The sequence below is a fragment of the Sciurus carolinensis genome, chromosome 9 (genome assembly GCF_902686445.1).
Source record: "Sciurus carolinensis chromosome 9, mSciCar1.2, whole genome shotgun sequence".
Lineage (NCBI taxonomy): Eukaryota > Metazoa > Chordata > Mammalia > Rodentia > Sciuridae > Sciurus > Sciurus carolinensis.
The window spans coordinates 69,687,914-69,705,461 of record NC_062221.1 but is presented as its reverse complement, the minus strand read 5'-3'; the positions used below and the strand labels follow the sequence as shown (position 1 = coordinate 69,705,461).

Here is a 17,548-nt window from a genome sequence, read left to right as displayed (position 1 = left end):
CCACATGCTTTATGACACAGGAGCTGTGACATCAAGCCTAGCATCCTGACTTTCTATTCTACCCTCGAGGTGTTCAGGTCTATCTTAACTCAGGAATTTATGATGTTTTGTGAGCATGAGTATTAGAACAACACTGGCTGGAGTAACAGGAGAGTGTACAGAGGGGCAAAATCAAGCACCATTATCAAACACGCAAAGGAAACCTCGAGAACCACCTATGGTTGAAACAGAAGGAGTCAACTGAAATGAAGGCTCTGACTAGCCCAAGGGTCTAACCTTGAACTCTCAGGCCACCTGGCCTGGGTCAGAGTCAGGGAAGATGAAATCTCACCTTGAGCCAGGTGACTTGTGGTTGGGGCCGGCCAGTGATCTTGCAAGAGAATCGCCCCATCTGTCCTTCTTTGACCACTGCTCTGCCCAGCTTGGTAGCAAACTTTGGTGGGCACTCACCCCAGATGCTAGGACAAGTCCCCGCTGATGAGGCTGAAAATCTGCCCCTGGAAAGAAATCACCAGAGAATCCAGCTCCACACAAGGCAGCAAGTTGATCCTCCTCCCCTCCACTTATTCCAAGTCACTTAAGTTGTGATCAGAAGCCATCCAAGGGTAGCCTCCTGACTCTAGACCTTAAACAATTTCTCCTGCCACTTCTGGAAAAATGTATGGTACCAAAACCTATTTCCTCTACCTCCTGGGCATGCAGCTACACTTCGTTAGTCTCCCTTGCAGTTAGGGATACCTGAATTCAACTGAACTCTGGCCAAAGTCTGGGTTTTGGCCAATGACCCTGAGCAGAGGTGTTGCAAATTCCAAGGCTGACCTCCCAAGCTCTTTCTTGCCCACATTGCTGGCTAGATGCAGAGACTCCAAGAGATGGAGTGATAAAACGAAGAAGCCTGGGCTCCTGGAAGAGGATGTGCAAGGCTCTCTAGCTGCTCAAGAACCTCTGAAATGAACTCCTCCGCCCTGGGAAACAAGCTTTCACTGTGTTGAGCCATTGAAATTTGGGGCTTCTCTGTTACAGAAGCTACGGTTACTTGCCCCTTCTAAGTCTGCTCATTTACATTTTCTATCTACTGCCTTGATGGTTAGAGTTCCCTGCAGACTACAGCAATGCCTCCCACTTCCTTAGCATTTAGCAGGTGGACCAGTCAAAGGGGGCTACCCACAGAGGTTGCCAGGTCAGGAGGTGCTGTGGGAATGATACGCCTCACTAGGCTTCCCCCCTTCAATAACTACAACCTATGATGCCCAAGAACATTTACTCCCTAGACCTATCCTGGCTTAGTCAGCAGGAAAACCCAACCCAACCCTGAATCTGGCTTGAACATCCTGGAACTTACCCAAAGGTTTTGGAAATAACAGGCCGATCACGCTTCTTCCCAAGACTCCCTGTGAAGAAGTAAATACAGAAAGAGGGTTGAACAGTCAGGTCTGAGCCACCAACATAAAACAATGACATGAAGATTAAACAACAGGGGCAGGGTGGGACAATGATGGTAACATAAGCACATGCAGAATCACTATGGGCATGAAGAGAGGTACTTTACCACACGAATTTCTTGCAATAATTTAATAATTTAATGAGTACTACACTATCCTATTTTTTAAATGGATGAGAAAAATGAGAAAGAAGTTAAGTCGCCCACACAAGTTCATATAGCCAGGAACAATACAGGAATTTACTCAGGTCTGCTAGGTTCTAGAACATTCCACCACTCTGCTAAGTTGGGAGGTGTCATTCAGGACCTTCCACTGGGGATTATCTGTGGTGATCCAGGATGACTCCAGAACAGACCCACTGTAGGAAGGAGGAAGATGCCCAGGCAGATGGCTCTTCATGTCTACTCATGACAGATTCAATCAATACTCCATCCTTCCATGGAAAGCCCAGCAACAAGCTGAAATGGAGCAGAAGGGGTCACTGCAGATGAGCTACTGAGAGGTCAGCATCTCCCAGGGAATCTGCTATGCTGTCCCACTTGGCACTGCCAGTCCTGACTGAGAAGTTGCCACATCAGGTACTGCCAACCCTGGATGAGCTGCTGCCATGCTGGGCAGGAAGTAGTTAAAAAGCAAACTCAGAAAGACAGCTGGGGTCAGCTGGTTTTATCCAGCTGGTATAGCTGGGGAGAGACAAATCATAATGGGACCAGGAAATAACTATGCAATAGTGGGGTGTGTTTTTTTTTTTTTTTTTTTTTTTTGAGACATGGCAGGGAGAAGGAAGAAGAGAGGATATTTTTGACATTTATATGACTGCACAGGGATGCAGGCATGGAGAAGGAAGATCATGGCTGAATATTTCCCGCAGCCATACCTGCTCTGAGGTTTCACTAGAAGCTTCCTGAAAAGGGATTAATATCAAGCACCTGCATCAATTTAAGTTGTGGCCACACATGACTGGAAAGGACTATGCATGCATTTCTGTTTAACATAACTACTTAGTAAGTTTGGTCTAGTTTTTGTTCCATAACATGATTTGGTTCTTGTCATTCCATTCTCTGTTCAAGGTTAAAAGAACTTCTAAAATGATAAACAAGAGATTTGTTCTGGAAAGACCCAAATGTTAAATGCAGTCAAAAAGCTGGCCCTCACACACTGCTGGAGGAAGTTGAACCATTCAGTTTTTCTGGAAAGTATTTGAGCAAGTAAAAATCATAAGCTTTAAAGATGCTCTGCTCTGAGCTGGGAACTGTGGCACACACCTGTAATCCCAGGAGCTCAGGAGGCTGACACAGGAGGATCGCAAGTTCAAAGCCAGCCTCAGCAATTTAGTGAGACCCTAGGTAACTTAGAGAGACCTGTCTCAAAAAAAAAAAAAAAAATTTTTTTTTAAAAGGGCTGGGGATATAGCTCAGTGGTTAAGTGCCCCTCGGATCAATCCCTGGTACAAAAAAACAAAAACAAAAGCAAAAGCAAACAAAACACCCAACAATGACAACAACAAACAAAACAATAAACTCTCTGCTCTTGGACCAGCACCTCACTTTGGGGGACTTAAAAAGAGACAATGCTAAAAATAGAAATTAAAGTTTACAGAGATGTGCATTTTGGTCTTATTTGTACTTGGATGTCACACAGTACAAAGAGAAAAAGTGGTTAAATAAAATGTACAGTTACACTTTGTTCTTCCATTAAATTTTTAAAGAATAAATGAAACATGCAGAAATATGCTAAAATATTATCTCATTTGCTCCCAGTGCACTACAAATGGGCTATGATCTTCACCACTCTACTGAGCTCCAACCTGACTACCATCTTGTCAAACCCAATGGTTAATCCTCTGTTCCCATGTCACTCCCAGGGTTGTAGCATTTGGCATGGGGGACACCCCCCTCACGGCACTTTCTCTTCTAGAGTCCCCTGATTTTAATAGGTTTCTTATCCTCCCTCAACTCTTCTCCTCAGCCACAGCTGTTGGGGTCCCCTAGGGCTGGTCCCAGGCACTCCTCAGCTCTAGTTACTCTCTCTTAGGAGGTTTTAGTCTCATAGCTTTAAACATCACCTACGTGTTGATGAGCCCCCAAGCCATATCCCCACCAGAACTTCTTATTCACTCATCAGGGGTACCCAGCACATTTATAGGTATTCAACTCTTTTTTGTAAAAGATTGATGAAAAAAAGAGTAGCATATGAAATTATATATTCAATGTGATCATCACTGGGTGTAAACAAAATACCCAAAACACAGAAAAATGATCCGTAGAAGAGATATCAAAATGATAGTAATAGTGATTGTTTTAGACTCTCAGTAATTTAATTCAATGTATTTTCTAAAATCCATAAATATGATGGCAAAGAAATAAACAAAATATGATCCAGTCACAAGAAGAAAAAAAAACGGAAGGCAAGAGACAGAGAAAGTAAAATCTGGCATCCGAATGAGGACATTCAGGGCTTCCAATGCACGCTCCACACAGTAACATTACCCACATAGGCTACCACCAACGCTCTCACCTAATGTCAGATTCACTGTACCTATCAATACTACTGGGCCACTCATATTACCTTGGAGTAAAGATTTGATAAAAATTAGACTGATAAACTGATACAAGTTTCAACAAAATGCATCTATCCACACAAGCCATAAAAAGGAACGAAGTGCTGATACATGCTACGACTTGGGTAAACACTGAAAAAGTATGCCAAGTGAAGGACAACAGTCACCAAAGGCTGCCTATTGTAGGATTCCATTCATATGAAATGTCCAGAACAAGCAAATCCATGGAGAGAGGTCTCAGTAGTTGCCAGGGCCTTGAGGAGGAGGAGATGCAGAGAGAAAACTCAGTGGGTATGGGATTTCCATTTGGGGTAATAAAAACATTCTGGAACTAGACAGCGGTAATAGTTGCACAACATTGTGACTGAACTTAATGGCACTGAATTGCGCATTTTAAAATGGCTAAAAGGGTACATTTTGTTTTATATGTGTTTTACCGCAGTAAATAAAAAAAAAAAATTAGACTGAACATTTAAAAAACTTCTAAGCCAAAGAATAAAATTCCTTAAAAAATAAAATAAAAGCAAAAAAGGTAGCATTTCCCCATACACTAGTAAAAGAATGCTATTTAGAGGTGCTTCTGTGTTTGATTTATGGCAAGATTCAAGGGCAATGTATAAAGTAGCCAGCTGAAAGTGGAACCGAGGAAAACGTCTTCTAAAGTGAGTTCACACCAGGGAGTTAAGATCAAAACAAAGAGAATTTAGGCTAAAGTAACTAATAGGAAAAAATTTAAGTTGCAATTGTCAGATAAGGCAAAAATAATTTTGCAAAAGTATGAAAATCTGGCAGAACAGGAAGGCCATGTTGAAAAATAAGTGGAAAGGGGATTAAAGTAGAACGCCAAAAATGGAAGGGTGAGTTAGGAGGACTGGTGAAGACAGGGTCGAGTTGGCAAGGAAAAGACCAAGACACTGAAGGTATTTTAACTGCTTGGCTTAGATTTTTCAAGGATGAGTAAAAGAGAAAGCTGAGCAGGTTTTAGGTGTGAAAAGTTCAACAGAGGAGGGGAAGGATAAAAGTAAACCTGGCATTCTCTATCAAAGGATGTAGAAAGACTGAACCCAAACAGAACACACTGCTCAGAAGATGAATAATGTGGTCAAGACTGAGGAGAAGAAATGCTTCTAAAAATGTGTGGGGACATAATTTATCATTGAGGCAGGGACTCACAACACTGAAAAAACACAACTAATGCTCATGCCAGGGCAACAGGAGTGGACCCTGAGTGTTCTGGGAATTGGTGAAGCAGTCGCCTTGTGACCCAGCTTCACAGTGTTTCTTAAGGACTGCTGAAAAGAGTACTCCTCCACTCCATCAGAATACATGGCCACTTCTCATAACATTTAGTAATGTCCCTGTGCATCCAGAATCCAGGTTCACTGCTCATTATCAACACATGATTTTAAAAAAAGTGAGACTTTAATTAAAATATTGAGAGCCAGAGGAAAGCAAATTATCATCCCATGTAGTTCAACATGTAATAGTTCATGTATGACTATTTCAATATGTAAATGCTCAAGATACATGAAAAGATCATGAAACACTCAGAGGTTTGCATCAACTTACAGTGCATGTTTGGATTTAAAAGTGAATGTCAAAACCCATGCTGTACAAATAGTAGAGGAACACAGAATTAAAATAGTGCTGAACAACAGAGCAGACTTTATATACAAAAGAAGGAAGAAAATAACCTTAAAAGGAGATAATGTAGTAAGGTAAGTTAGAGACCACTGAAATGGAGAAAATGAAAAAAAAAAAAAAAAAAAAAGGCCATAAGTATATAAGTGTGAGGACAAAATAAGTCTCTCTTTTATGGCATGGAATCAAGTAGTGAAAAGTATCACAAAACCTTCCCTATGTCTTAAAATCCTACCATACCTTGAAACACACATTCCATGAATTGTTTGAACAAAAGGAGCAGTAATAACAAGAGACCAGAGAGGAGCAATGTTAGGATAAAATCACAAAATAGCCAGCTTCAACATGTAACCTGTTTATAACAGAGATTAATCACCATACCCCAAAGGTCTTAAGGTAACAATGAAATCCAATGAGCCAGGCATGGTGGCACATACCTGTAATCCCAGAGGCTCAGGAGGCTGAGGCAGGAGGATCTTGAGTTCAAAGCAAGCTTCAGCATATTAGCAAGGCTCTAGGCAACAATGAGACCCTATCTCTAAATAAAATACAAAAAAGGGCTGGGGATGTGGCTCAGTGGTTGAGCATCCCTGAGTTCAATCACCAGTACCAAAAAAAAAAAAAAAAAAAAAAAAAAAAAAATTCCAATGAGACACCTACATTTCAGGTATCTCCACTAACTTAATGCTCTTTGGTTCTAAATTTATTGAGTTTCAAGACTTCTCTGGTCCATATTTTAAAGGCAATCGTACTAGACAACACATAGTAACTGTTCTACATATGTATAACTATATAAACTAATTATAAATATATATATATGCTATACATGATTTAGTAGAAAAATGTGCACAGAGTAAATTTTTCAGTAATTCTGATCTATTACTTTATTCCTTTTAAGTTTCCCTCTACAAAATCCATATGCAACAGAATGAAATTAAGCCCCTATCTCTCACCCTGCACAAAACTCAACTCAAAATGGATCAAGGGACCTCAGAATCAGACCAGAGACCCTGCATCTTACAGAAGAAAATGTAGGTCCAAATCTTCAACATGTTGGCTTAGGATCAGACTTCCTTAACAGGACTCCCATAGCACAAGAAATAAAAGCAAGAATCAATAAATGGGATAGATTCAAACTAAAAAGCTTTCTCTCAGCAAAGGAAACTATCAGTAATGTGAAGAGAGAGCCTACAGAGTGGGAGAATATCTTTGCCACTCATACTTCAGATAGAGCGCTAATTTCCAGAATATATAAAGAACTCAAAAAACTCTACACCAAGAATATAAATAATCCAATCAATAAATGGGCTAAGGAAATGAACAGACACTTCACAGAAGAAGATCTACAAGCAATCAACAGATATATGAAAAAAAAGTTCAACATCTCTAGTAATAAGAGAAATGCAAATCAAAACTACCCTAAGATTCCATCTCACCCCAATTAGAATGGCGATTATCAAGATCGCAAGCAACAACAGGTGTTGGCGAGGATGTGGGGAGAAAGGTACACTCATACATTGCTGGTGGGGCTGCAATTTAGTGCAGCCACTCTGGAAAGCAGTAGGGAGATTCCTCAGAAAGCTTGGAATGGAACCACCATTTGACCCAGCTATCCCACTCCTCGGCCTATACCCAAAGGACTTAAAATAACATACTACAGAGATACAGCCACATCAATGTTCAAAGCTGCTCAATTCACAATAGCCAGATTGTGGAACCAACCTAGATGCCCTTCAGTTGATGAATGGATAAAGAAACTGTGGCATATATATACAATGGAATATTACTCAGCCATAAAGAATGATAAAATTATGGCATTTGTAGGCAAATGGATGAAATTGGAGAATATCATGCTAAGTGAGATAAGCCAATCTCAAAAACCAAAGGACGAATGATCTCGCTGATAAGTGGATGATGACACAAAATGGGGGGTGGGAGGGGTTAGTGTTAGGGTTAGGGTTAGGTTTAGGGTTAGGGTTAAGGAGGGTGGCAAGAATGGAGGAAGGAAGGACTGTATAGAAGGAAAAGAGGAGTGGGAGGGGTGGGAGGAAGAGAAAAAAAAACAATGAATCAAACAACATTACCCTATGTAAATTTATGATTACACAAATGGTATGCCTTTACTCCATGTACAGAGAAACAACATGTAGCCCATTTGTTTACAATAAAAAAAAAGTTTCCCTCTACATAATGAACATTTCTTAAATCATATGGTGTACTTTTGCAATCTCCTGAAAACCTTTTTTGGTGTTACTAAAGACTAAGGAACCAATGACTTACATTTTGTGTCTGGTAGGACTGTGAGGAACAGGGGAGAGGTCCTGCTGTGAGGCGCATCCTGCACCCTAGCACTTGCCCACTAAATGCCAGCAGCTCCTCAATCACTGGGAAACCAAATGGCCCCAGCGCTTCCTCTAAGTGCCCCCTAGAGGGTGGTACTGACTCCACTTAGAGCCACTGGCTTAAGAAAACCTCTGGAGAAATGCCTGGATCAGAGCTTGAAATTTAACTTGAAATTTAAGGAAAAAAAGAGTGAGAAAAAAAAAAAAAAGGTGAAACTAAAGGTCACTGCAAGTGCTCCACGTGGATATGATTTTTGCAGAACTTCTGACTCCTCTCCTCTCTTGGAATCTCTCTGCCTTTCTCTTGAGGCTCAGATTTTACTCTACCTTCCACTGTAAGTACCAACCTTCCTGTTGGCACTCTGGCTAGTGCTTATGCATAATAAGAACTGAATCAGTATTTCAGTATAGATGAGGTCCCCAAGAAAGCCAGGTAGGCAGTCAACGAATACTTACTGAACTCCTACTATGGGCCAGACCCACTACGGGTCAGGCCCTGTGTTAGGCTTCTAGCAGTGGGCATTCAGTATCTGATACTAAAAGACACACATCTTTGCCTCTGTGGAGTTTATAGTCTAGAGGGGAAGAAAAACATTGATGCTTATTGTGTAATTTAAACACGAATAAGTTTGGGCATAAAGAATGGTGAGAGCTGAGTGCTTTGGGAAAGAACCTAAACTATCCACCTATGGTGGAGAGGAACAGCTTCCCCAAGGCAGCGCTATTTAAGTGCAGGCCAGAGGATGAGCAGAATTTCTTGGCGGAGAGAGGTGAGGATCAGCCTTCCAGTTGAGAGAGGCCTTGGCATCTTGGCATCTTGAGACAGAGGGAAGGTCTGTGTGGCTGGAACTAAGTAGGAAAGGAGGGAGCTGGAGTTGTCAAGAACCAACACACACCCACAGGATCTTGTTGAGGAGTATGAGTTTTAATTCAAAGGCAACAGTAAATCACTGGAGGATCCACAGTGAGGGAAGTGATAAAATCTGAATTTTTAAAAAGATATTTTAAATAGCATTGTGGACATTAGAGAAAGGTATGAGTGGAAGTGGGGAGACCAGTGGGAACATTCACAACAGATATGAGACGATGTTGGCAGAGAGGACCTGGATGGTGGCAGCGGGATGGAGAGACATGGACATAAAACTGTCCTGCTCCAGACCTATGGAACCAGCATCTGCATGTTAACAAGATTCCCCAGGTGATGTGTGCATACACACATTCGCACTGAACAAGCTTGCAACCTTGGTAAGAGCCATCTGAGGTCCAGATTTCCTCTGGGTCTGCCAATTTGACTTTCCTTGGGTTCCTGAGCACATGTCCTTAAAGTTAATGCTCCACTACCTGCGTGACTCTCTCATCCCTCAAATGCAAAGGACCTTCTTACCACCAGGTATGTGGGACACCCACCATTTGGGCACCTCCTCTCACTCCACCTCACACCCCAGATCACTCTGTGGACATGATGGACCAGGACTACCCACCACCTTGTTCATCCATGTGGGTTTCTCTTCTTATTTTCTTTCTAGCCTTGTTTATCCCCAGATGGAACCTTCCAGAACTATGCGGACAAAAACAGTAGTCATTGGCTACAGGGTTATTGAGCACTTGAAATATAGCTAGTCTGAATTGAGATGTGCTAAAAGGGTAAGATGCACCCCAGATGCTGAAGAATGTAAAATATCTCATTAAGAATTCTCATATTGATTACACATTGAAATGATAGTATTTTGAATATGTTGGGTTAAATAAAATATGCTATTAAAATTATTTCAAGTGATTTTTAACATGTGGCTACTAGTAAACTTAAGATTACATATTTGGGTCACATTATATCTTAATTGGACAGTGCCGTATTAGAGAAGAGACCTGTGTACCCTCCAGGGCTCAGACTAGGGCTGCTTCCCACTGAGTAAGGCCCTGAATCACTGCACGGTCTTGTTTCAAAGGCACTTGTCCTGATGGGCAATACTGTATGGTTTTTTTTGTTTTTTGTTTTTTTTGCGGTACTGGGGATTGAATTTAGGGCCTTGTGCTTGCGAGGCAAGCACTCTACCAGCTGAGCTATCTCCCCAGTCCTGTTTCTTTGTTCTAATTGCCAAGCTGGAAATCAGGTGAGGAAGCTTTCCCTCACACGTTTTCCTCTGTAAATGGCTCTCAGGATGTTGACCTCAACCCAAACACTTTCAAAGCTCCCTCTCACTGGCTGCTCTTTGCTAGTGGCTGGACTGACCCTCACGGCCATCAGTTCCAATTTACAGATGAGGAAATAAGGCTTGAAAAGCTTAATTTCACCATAGATGGGAGTGCTATAATCCATTCCAAGACTATTAAACTTTCTTCCCATTGCACAACTCTGTTGCCTAAACTTGACTCCTAAAGGGTAAAAAGGCTGTACATATTCATTACCCTTTTAATTCCAGGACCTTTGCTCCTTCTGGGTAAGAACATCATTAGGAAGCGTAATACATGACATTGGTGTGACTTCCACCCAAACATCAGTTGATACTAGCCCGATGCTGAGGTAGAATGCACACAGGTCCACTCACTCCAAAAGAGGAAGCAGCCTCTCGGCCATTCTCCACCTCCGTGAGTTGGAAGGCATAAAACACCTCAAATGCCTGGACCCAAGTCTCTTCAATTAAAACCAAGGGGCAGGGTTAAGAGTCCAAGCCTTCTCCCATTCCTCTCCCCTGCCCCACTGCCTTTGCCCAGTTATGACCTGCTAAAAATGTTTCCACTTGGTTAAGACATCAGATCTAACTTCCTGAACAATGGGAATTGAAAAAACAGGTCTTCAAGTTTTCTAGGTTTCATATACCTCCCCTGCATTCCTAACATGCCCCAATCTTCCCTTCTGAATCATAGAAAATAAGGTCTGTTCCAGGCTGTAGAGACAATGGAATTCACAGTCTTTATCCTTCAGAAACCAAAGTCCAGAGGTTCAGAGTCACACATCTGACTGGCAAAAGTTGGGATCAGGCCTTTGAACCTTGCCTCATAACTCAGCACTGTCTCTGTTTCCCCAGCTCCAAACAGGAGATCAGAAAAGGGGGACACAATAATTTTTGTTTGTGGGCCTCAACTCTAAGTTTGGGCATTGTTAAGTGGATAACATAGGGGATAGCGCCACCAGAATGGCAGCAATGAGGTCCATCCCAAGACTCTGGCCCTTTCCACCTCGAATGCCCCAGCCACAGGCACTTTGAAGGTCATTAAAATGAGTGAGTCACTTGGTTAAAGAATTTAAGGAAAGCATCCAAACTATGCATACTCTGCTGGGTGAAACAGCCTGTCTGCCCTTCCACAATGTGGGGAAACACAGGAAAAGTAGGGCAAAGAGTGCCCATTGGCTCAGGTGCATCTCACCCCCCACCCCACTTCTGGAACCTTCCCTGGTTACCTTAACCCTCCATCCACAACACCCACCCACAGACCCTGAAAACCTGGTTGGGAAAAGAGTCTTCAGAAAGGCAGAAAAGTGAGTTGGATCCTCTGGTTTTTAAGTGCCTAGAAAGGCCAAGAAGGGTTGGGGGAAGCCTATCTTACTTCCGAGGGATTGGCAGACCCCTGTGTCCTTCCAGACTCAGGCTCTTGAGCATCAATCAGTCAGTTGGCCCAATCTACACATGTTCTGCCCAGTGAAGTGGCTTCAGCATGCCAAGAGGGTACACCATGACAAAAAACCCAGTTTTACTTATGGTCAAATGCTTCTCCTCAAAGTTTTAAAGTTAATAGAATTTTTTAAGTACAGAGGGAAAAAGGACAAAGCAATTAACCAGTATTAACACACTGGTGTGTTTATCTTCTGTATATTTTTTGGAGTTACACGATATTTTTATATCGGTGCGTGTTACTTCAATATGATGCTAATGAAGACACCCAAGACACATGCTGTTCATTCATTCCCCAAATATTCAGCATCGACCAATGTAGGGAATGTTCCAGATGCTGGCAGTGGGAAGGGTGCAGCTCCTTAGCCCTGGTGAGCTTCCATGCAGTGGGGGTGGAAGAGACAGAATGTGAGACAGCAATAAGCCCTAAAGGTCGAGGGAGGATGAAGAGTCGTGGACTGAGGTGGTCAGAAGCTTCTCTAAGGAGACTTTTGAGCAGAGGTCTGAAGCATGTGAGGATGAGTCAGGTGTGGGGCTGAGGGAAGAGCTTGTCTTCAGGCAAGGCACAAAGGGTGAAGCCCCCAAGGTCTCGCTTAAGGGAAAGCAAGAGGGGTGGCATGACCCCCAGAGGGGAGCAGGTGAGGAGGGGAAGCGGGGTAGCAGGCAGGTCTGGGCCAGGCCAGCAGGACTCTGCAAGGCCTCTGTAAGGGGTCTAGTGTCAATCTTGGTGTGAGGGGAAGCCACAGGGAGGCTTGAGCAGGAAAGCAAGTGATTCCTAGTTTGATAGTCTCCTGGGGTGTCTCCCTTGTTCTTGGGGACCACATGCCTCCCATTAAGATGAATGTCCCGAATCCAAGGATGGATTTCTCTTGTCAGTCAGTCCCTCCATCTCCCAGGAGAGGGCCGAGGTGGGAGCTGCAGGCCCTGGGGAATTGAAAGCTCAGCTCCCGGCAGGGCTCTGCCTTCTGAGACTCACCTTCCACTGTCAACTCCACTGTCACCTGGCGGGTGCCACTACCATTGCTGACTTCACAGGTATACTTTCCCTTGTCCTCCGCATGGACAGCAAGAATCACAAGGCTGAAAGTCCCTCGGACACCACAGTCTAGCAGGAAGCGGCCCCCGTTGGTGATGGGTTTCCCATTTCTGTGCCATGTCACCTGGGGCTCTGGGTAACCCCGGACCTTCAAGAAAAAGAAGAAAGGGTGAGAGCTTATATTTCATGAGTACTCCCTCTGTGCCAGCTCTGGTTCTGTGTGCCTGACACACATTTACTCATTTAATCCTCACAACGGCCTCCAAGTAGATACTACTTTCATTCCCATTTTACAGAAGAGGAAACTGAGGTACAGAGTTTGGGTAATTTCCTAAGGTCTTGAAGGTGGAAAGTGGCAGAGTCAGGCATGCTGGCTCCAGAGCCGCAACACACGTTTCTCAAGTCTGAGTGCAAACTGGAATGTTGGGGGAACTTTAAAAGAATGCCAGGGTCCAGACTCCAGCTTAGATCAATTAAATCAGAATCCTAGGGCAGGGGTTGGTGCAGAGTGATCGTGAGCATTCTAAATCAGTGCTCCTCACTCTAACACAGGAAGAATCCCTGAGGATCCTGATAAAAATGCATGTTCCACCTGCCCAGGTCTAGCTGGAGGTTCTGCTGCTTGGGAGGAGCCCTCAGCTGGCGGAGGGAGGTTCGCGGCCACTGGCCGCACACAGCAGCGGAGCACTTGCAGTGTGGCTGGCGAGACTGAGTGGCCCTGTCGGTACACATTACACACTGGTTTTTGAAGACAGTATTAAAAAAAAAAAAAAAAGGACATACAAGATCTCAATAATTTAGAAACACTGATTACATGTTGAAAATGTAGTGTTTTAAAGTATATTATCTATTTCTTTAAATAAATGGTTAATTTCACCTGTTTCCACTGTTTTCCTACAGCTACTAGAACAGGGGCAACTACTTGAATGGTATCCTGGGACAGTCTCCAACAAAAGTAGCCGGTGTCTGCTGAGCACTAAGTGTTCAGCACTTTCCTAAGTATTTGGCTCATCTGAGTCTCAGACCAAGTCATTCAAAGAGAGGACAACTCTCAGAAGAGGTGGAAAACGCAGAAATGAATTCCAAAAAGAGAATTCCCTTTGAGTTTCAAAGCAAGTAAGTTCCCCAAGGGTCTCAAACACCTGAAAGTCAACAGGCTCCTCAGTATCGACCACTCTTTGGAAGAGCAGATCTCAGTCTGGTACACAATGCACAGTCAAGGACAGAACACTGAGGTCTTTAGCACTGGAAAATACACAGAAGACACCATAAAAGGCTCCTGAGAATGAAGTTCATGTTATGGAACAGTGGTCACAATAGCTTTGATCCATGTGTCCACTCCAAGACAAGAGAATGGATGCAGATGAAGCGAAAGCAAAATTCACTGCAGGAACTCAAACTGCATTTACAAAGAAAGCATTCAATGGCCTCAGCCTCTTCCCTGACGGGTCAGGGAGTGATGTCCTACCAGCTCATGGGGGAGCCTGCACGCAGCCTGGGCATCCACACACCATTCCTTCTCTAAGCAGACTAAGGGAGGAGAGGACTGTTAGCAGCGACAGAAACCATCTTTGTTTTCTTACCCCACAACCCCTTTTTCCTTCCCTTTTCTTTTGTGCAGTGCTGGTCTCACGGGCTAGGCCCATAGTTGTCTGTGTACTGTACTCAGTCCCCTTCCCAGCTATTCTGCCCCAACTGTCCTTAGACTCAATTCTCAATGGCCCAGGATGCAGATTTCTTCCTAATGAAGAAAGTTTTGAACCCCAAAGAAAATCCTCCAAGTGAACAATCCCTCTTTGGTTATTCCATGTATCACCTCTTCAATGCCAGTTTATAAACCTCACAGGATCTGCCTCTCCATCCCTATTAATTTGTAATCAGACTTCAATGAAAAAGAAACAAAACTCCAAATCAGTGTTATTACCCATTTTATTTGTAATTTCTAGAAACAAACAAAAAATTTCCTTACTCTGAAAATGTAAAGTATATCATGATAGAGTCATAGCACCTTCGAGAAAATGCAAAGATTGTAAAATCTATTCCCCACAAAGTATGTCAATAACACCTGAAGCCATTGTGGCCTGACCAAAGCAAGTGCCTCCCTCCTCAGGCTGATAGGAGTGAAGGAGACCACACCCATCTGGGTGGATAGAGCCCCCTAGCTCTTGCAACAGGAAAACCTTTGGGTGGGCAGGACTGTGGGGCTCACCCCTCTTTTCCTTTTAGTTAACTATTAGTTTCTAAAATCTCTGCAAACACCACACTTGGCTGTTGTAAAACAGAAAAAATTTTTTTTCAATGTGCTCCTTTTATATTGGGGTGTCTATATAATGAATATAAAGCACACACTGAGCTCTCACGCTACTTAAAACTAGCAATGGAAATGGAAAAGCTCCACAAGTAAGCATTATGCACATTTGAAGGTGACACATGTCACACACCCATATGAAATCATGTGGTGTCGGCATGGAGGTTCATTTAAAGGGACATTAGACAACAACTACTGCGATGGAAGCATTGTGCTTTGCATTTTCAGAAAACAACTTAGGTAACCCTCTTCTACAGGAGGAAACCCCTTGGGAGGCTGGTCATGTAGTGAATTTGCAAATTTTATTTCTCCTGCACCCTGTTAGGCAGGACTGGCCCACCCCCTCAAAGATGAAAACAGGTTTTCTGTCAGCTCCCAAGAGAAGGGGAGCCACACTAGGCAACTGGGAGGAGATAAATCATTAATAGCACCAAAGGCACCCTAACATTCCAGCAGCAAGCATGCTGGCCCCTGCAGGCCAGCTCAGCAGCCCATCAGGCCCTGAGGCATCAATGATTAACCAGGGGTATTGTAAGCCTTCAAGACCTCAGGGACATACTCCTTGGATCCTTTTCTCTTTTCTCATTGTCTATCCATATCCCAAGTTTCCTCTGAAAAGGCCTATTAGAATAAGTACTGGGGGACTTTTAAATATGCTGGAACTGGCATCACCGAAGAAAGTTGCAGTTTGCAAATGATACTTCTATAGCGCTCCTTTGGATCTGAAGCAAAGGCAGGAATTTCTGTGACCCTACTTAGTTTCAGAACTGAATGACTTGCAACATCAACACTTGTCCTTCTGGTATGGGAGAAATTTGTTCAAACACTACCTAACATTACCTAAAAATTGTTCAACTTCATCTTTCTCCTGTCTGCTCACTATGCTGGGCTTCTGAGTGGGGAAGACAGGAAGCCTCCGTTCATATCCTTGGATGAATGACAATAGCTATGTCCACTGGGCACCTCTTCTGCCATCATCACTGGCCTTCAGTTAAGAAGCCACATCTGGGAATTTTGCAGACAGGACCTTCATTAAGTGCAGACTTTAGACTCATTGATAGTTTGGTTTTCAGAAGACCTCACACTTAAAAAATCTTTTTTTTCCCCCCTGGTACCAAGGATTGATCCCAGAGGGGCTTAACCACTGGGGCACATCCTCAGCCCACCCCAACCCCGCCCCATCTTTTTTTAGTTTTGAGATAGGACCTCACTAAGTGGCTGAGGCTGGTTTTGAACTTGTGATCCTCCTGCCTCAGCCTCCTGAGTGCTGGGATTATAGGCATGCGCCACAATGCCCGGCTCACATATAGACTCTTATTTGTCTTTCACAACACTACAAGGGAGGTGTCTTAAGGTTGGGTTGCCCAGAAAGAAAATCTGAGGGCTTCAGAGACCTTATTTGTGAATCTTGCCAAACCCCAAGGTAAGGAATAGGCAAGGTGAAGGAAGCCTGGGTGGGACACCAAGAGTGTCCATGACAGCACACAAAGCTAATCATGTTATTAGTCCACAGAGCTGAGAGAAGAATGGAGGCTTCAATGGTTTGCCAGTGATCTCACGTGACAGATTAAGTGGCACGTTTTAGACCATAATTTTGGTCTCTAAGTTGAGCGGCTGTATCCAGGGCTCTTTGTAAACTTGTGTTTTGGGTGAGAAAAGTTCTGCAGAAGCAAAGCAGTTGCGTCTACCTCTAATGGACCCTAAATCTCTTAGGGATTAAAGCACAATATTCTCCCCATTTTAGGAAAATATTAAAGGGTTCATAAAAGAAATGGTTGTGCCATAAACCTTGGGCCATCCCCTGGGATTCACAGCAGGACAGGAGTGGGGCCCATGCGTGCCCACAACACCCCTAGGAGACTCAGTAGGAGAGCCAGGGCCTGAGCGCCTGGGTTTGGCCTGGCTTCCTTGCCTCTTTGGGTTGTAATTTCTTCCTTTCACTAAAGAGAAAATTGCTCTTGATACCTAAGGCTGCTTCCATCTCTGAAGTATTTGGTTTTAAATAGTGACCCACTTAGTTCTTGGGGAATTCTTTCCTTTCCCCTCCATTCTTCTCGGGGCCCAGCCCACAGCCTCGGCACCCTCTAATCATCTGTATGGGAACACCAAGTGACCACAGGGGGAATGCTCACCAACATGAACAGGCAACCTTGAGTTTTAATCAGGATGAGTTTTTGGAAAGGGCACCAAAATGGGTCATTCTGGGGAGAATCATATTTTTGCCATAGCAACCATGTTTAATTGGAGGTTGTGTTCTTGAACCGAAGCCCAGTAGCAAATCAATCAAGGGCATAACCGACAACTTGTCAGAAAAATAAAGATAGAGTAACCATGATCCCTGCAATAATTTTAAAGAGTAAAACTGTGCTCCGGTTCCATAAAATGTCCTCAAAAACCTTTATGGCCTCAAAGGGCCTTTAAAAGGAGTGGGACTCATTCTGTGTGTGTGTGTGTGTGTGTGTGTGTGTGTGTGTGTATGGTTAAGGAGAAGGCTGGGCTGCTGTGTTACCCTGAGCTGTCTCATTCGAGAGACATTTTTGAGAACATGGTGCTGTCTTGAGATTTACTCAGTTACTAAAAGGGAACCATTCTCAAGTATACCAAGCCT

The 17,548-nt window shown here is 43.5% G+C and overlaps 1 protein-coding gene across 3 annotated transcripts in view; it reads right to left on the bottom strand.

Annotated features, from left to right (window-relative positions):
- The window catches only part of Mylk (myosin light chain kinase), a 241,483-nt gene that overhangs the window by 117,959 nt on the left and 105,976 nt on the right, over positions 1-17,548 (bottom strand). For all 3 annotated transcript variants that reach the window (XM_047563725.1, XM_047563723.1, XM_047563724.1), the window contains 3 exons: positions 12,573-12,780; positions 1,343-1,391; positions 332-497 (listed from right to left, as the gene is read on the bottom strand). In XM_047563725.1, the coding sequence (XP_047419681.1) occupies positions 332-497; positions 1,343-1,391; positions 12,573-12,780 (423 nt within the window). The remainder of the gene's footprint in view (positions 1-331; positions 498-1,342; positions 1,392-12,572; positions 12,781-17,548) is intronic.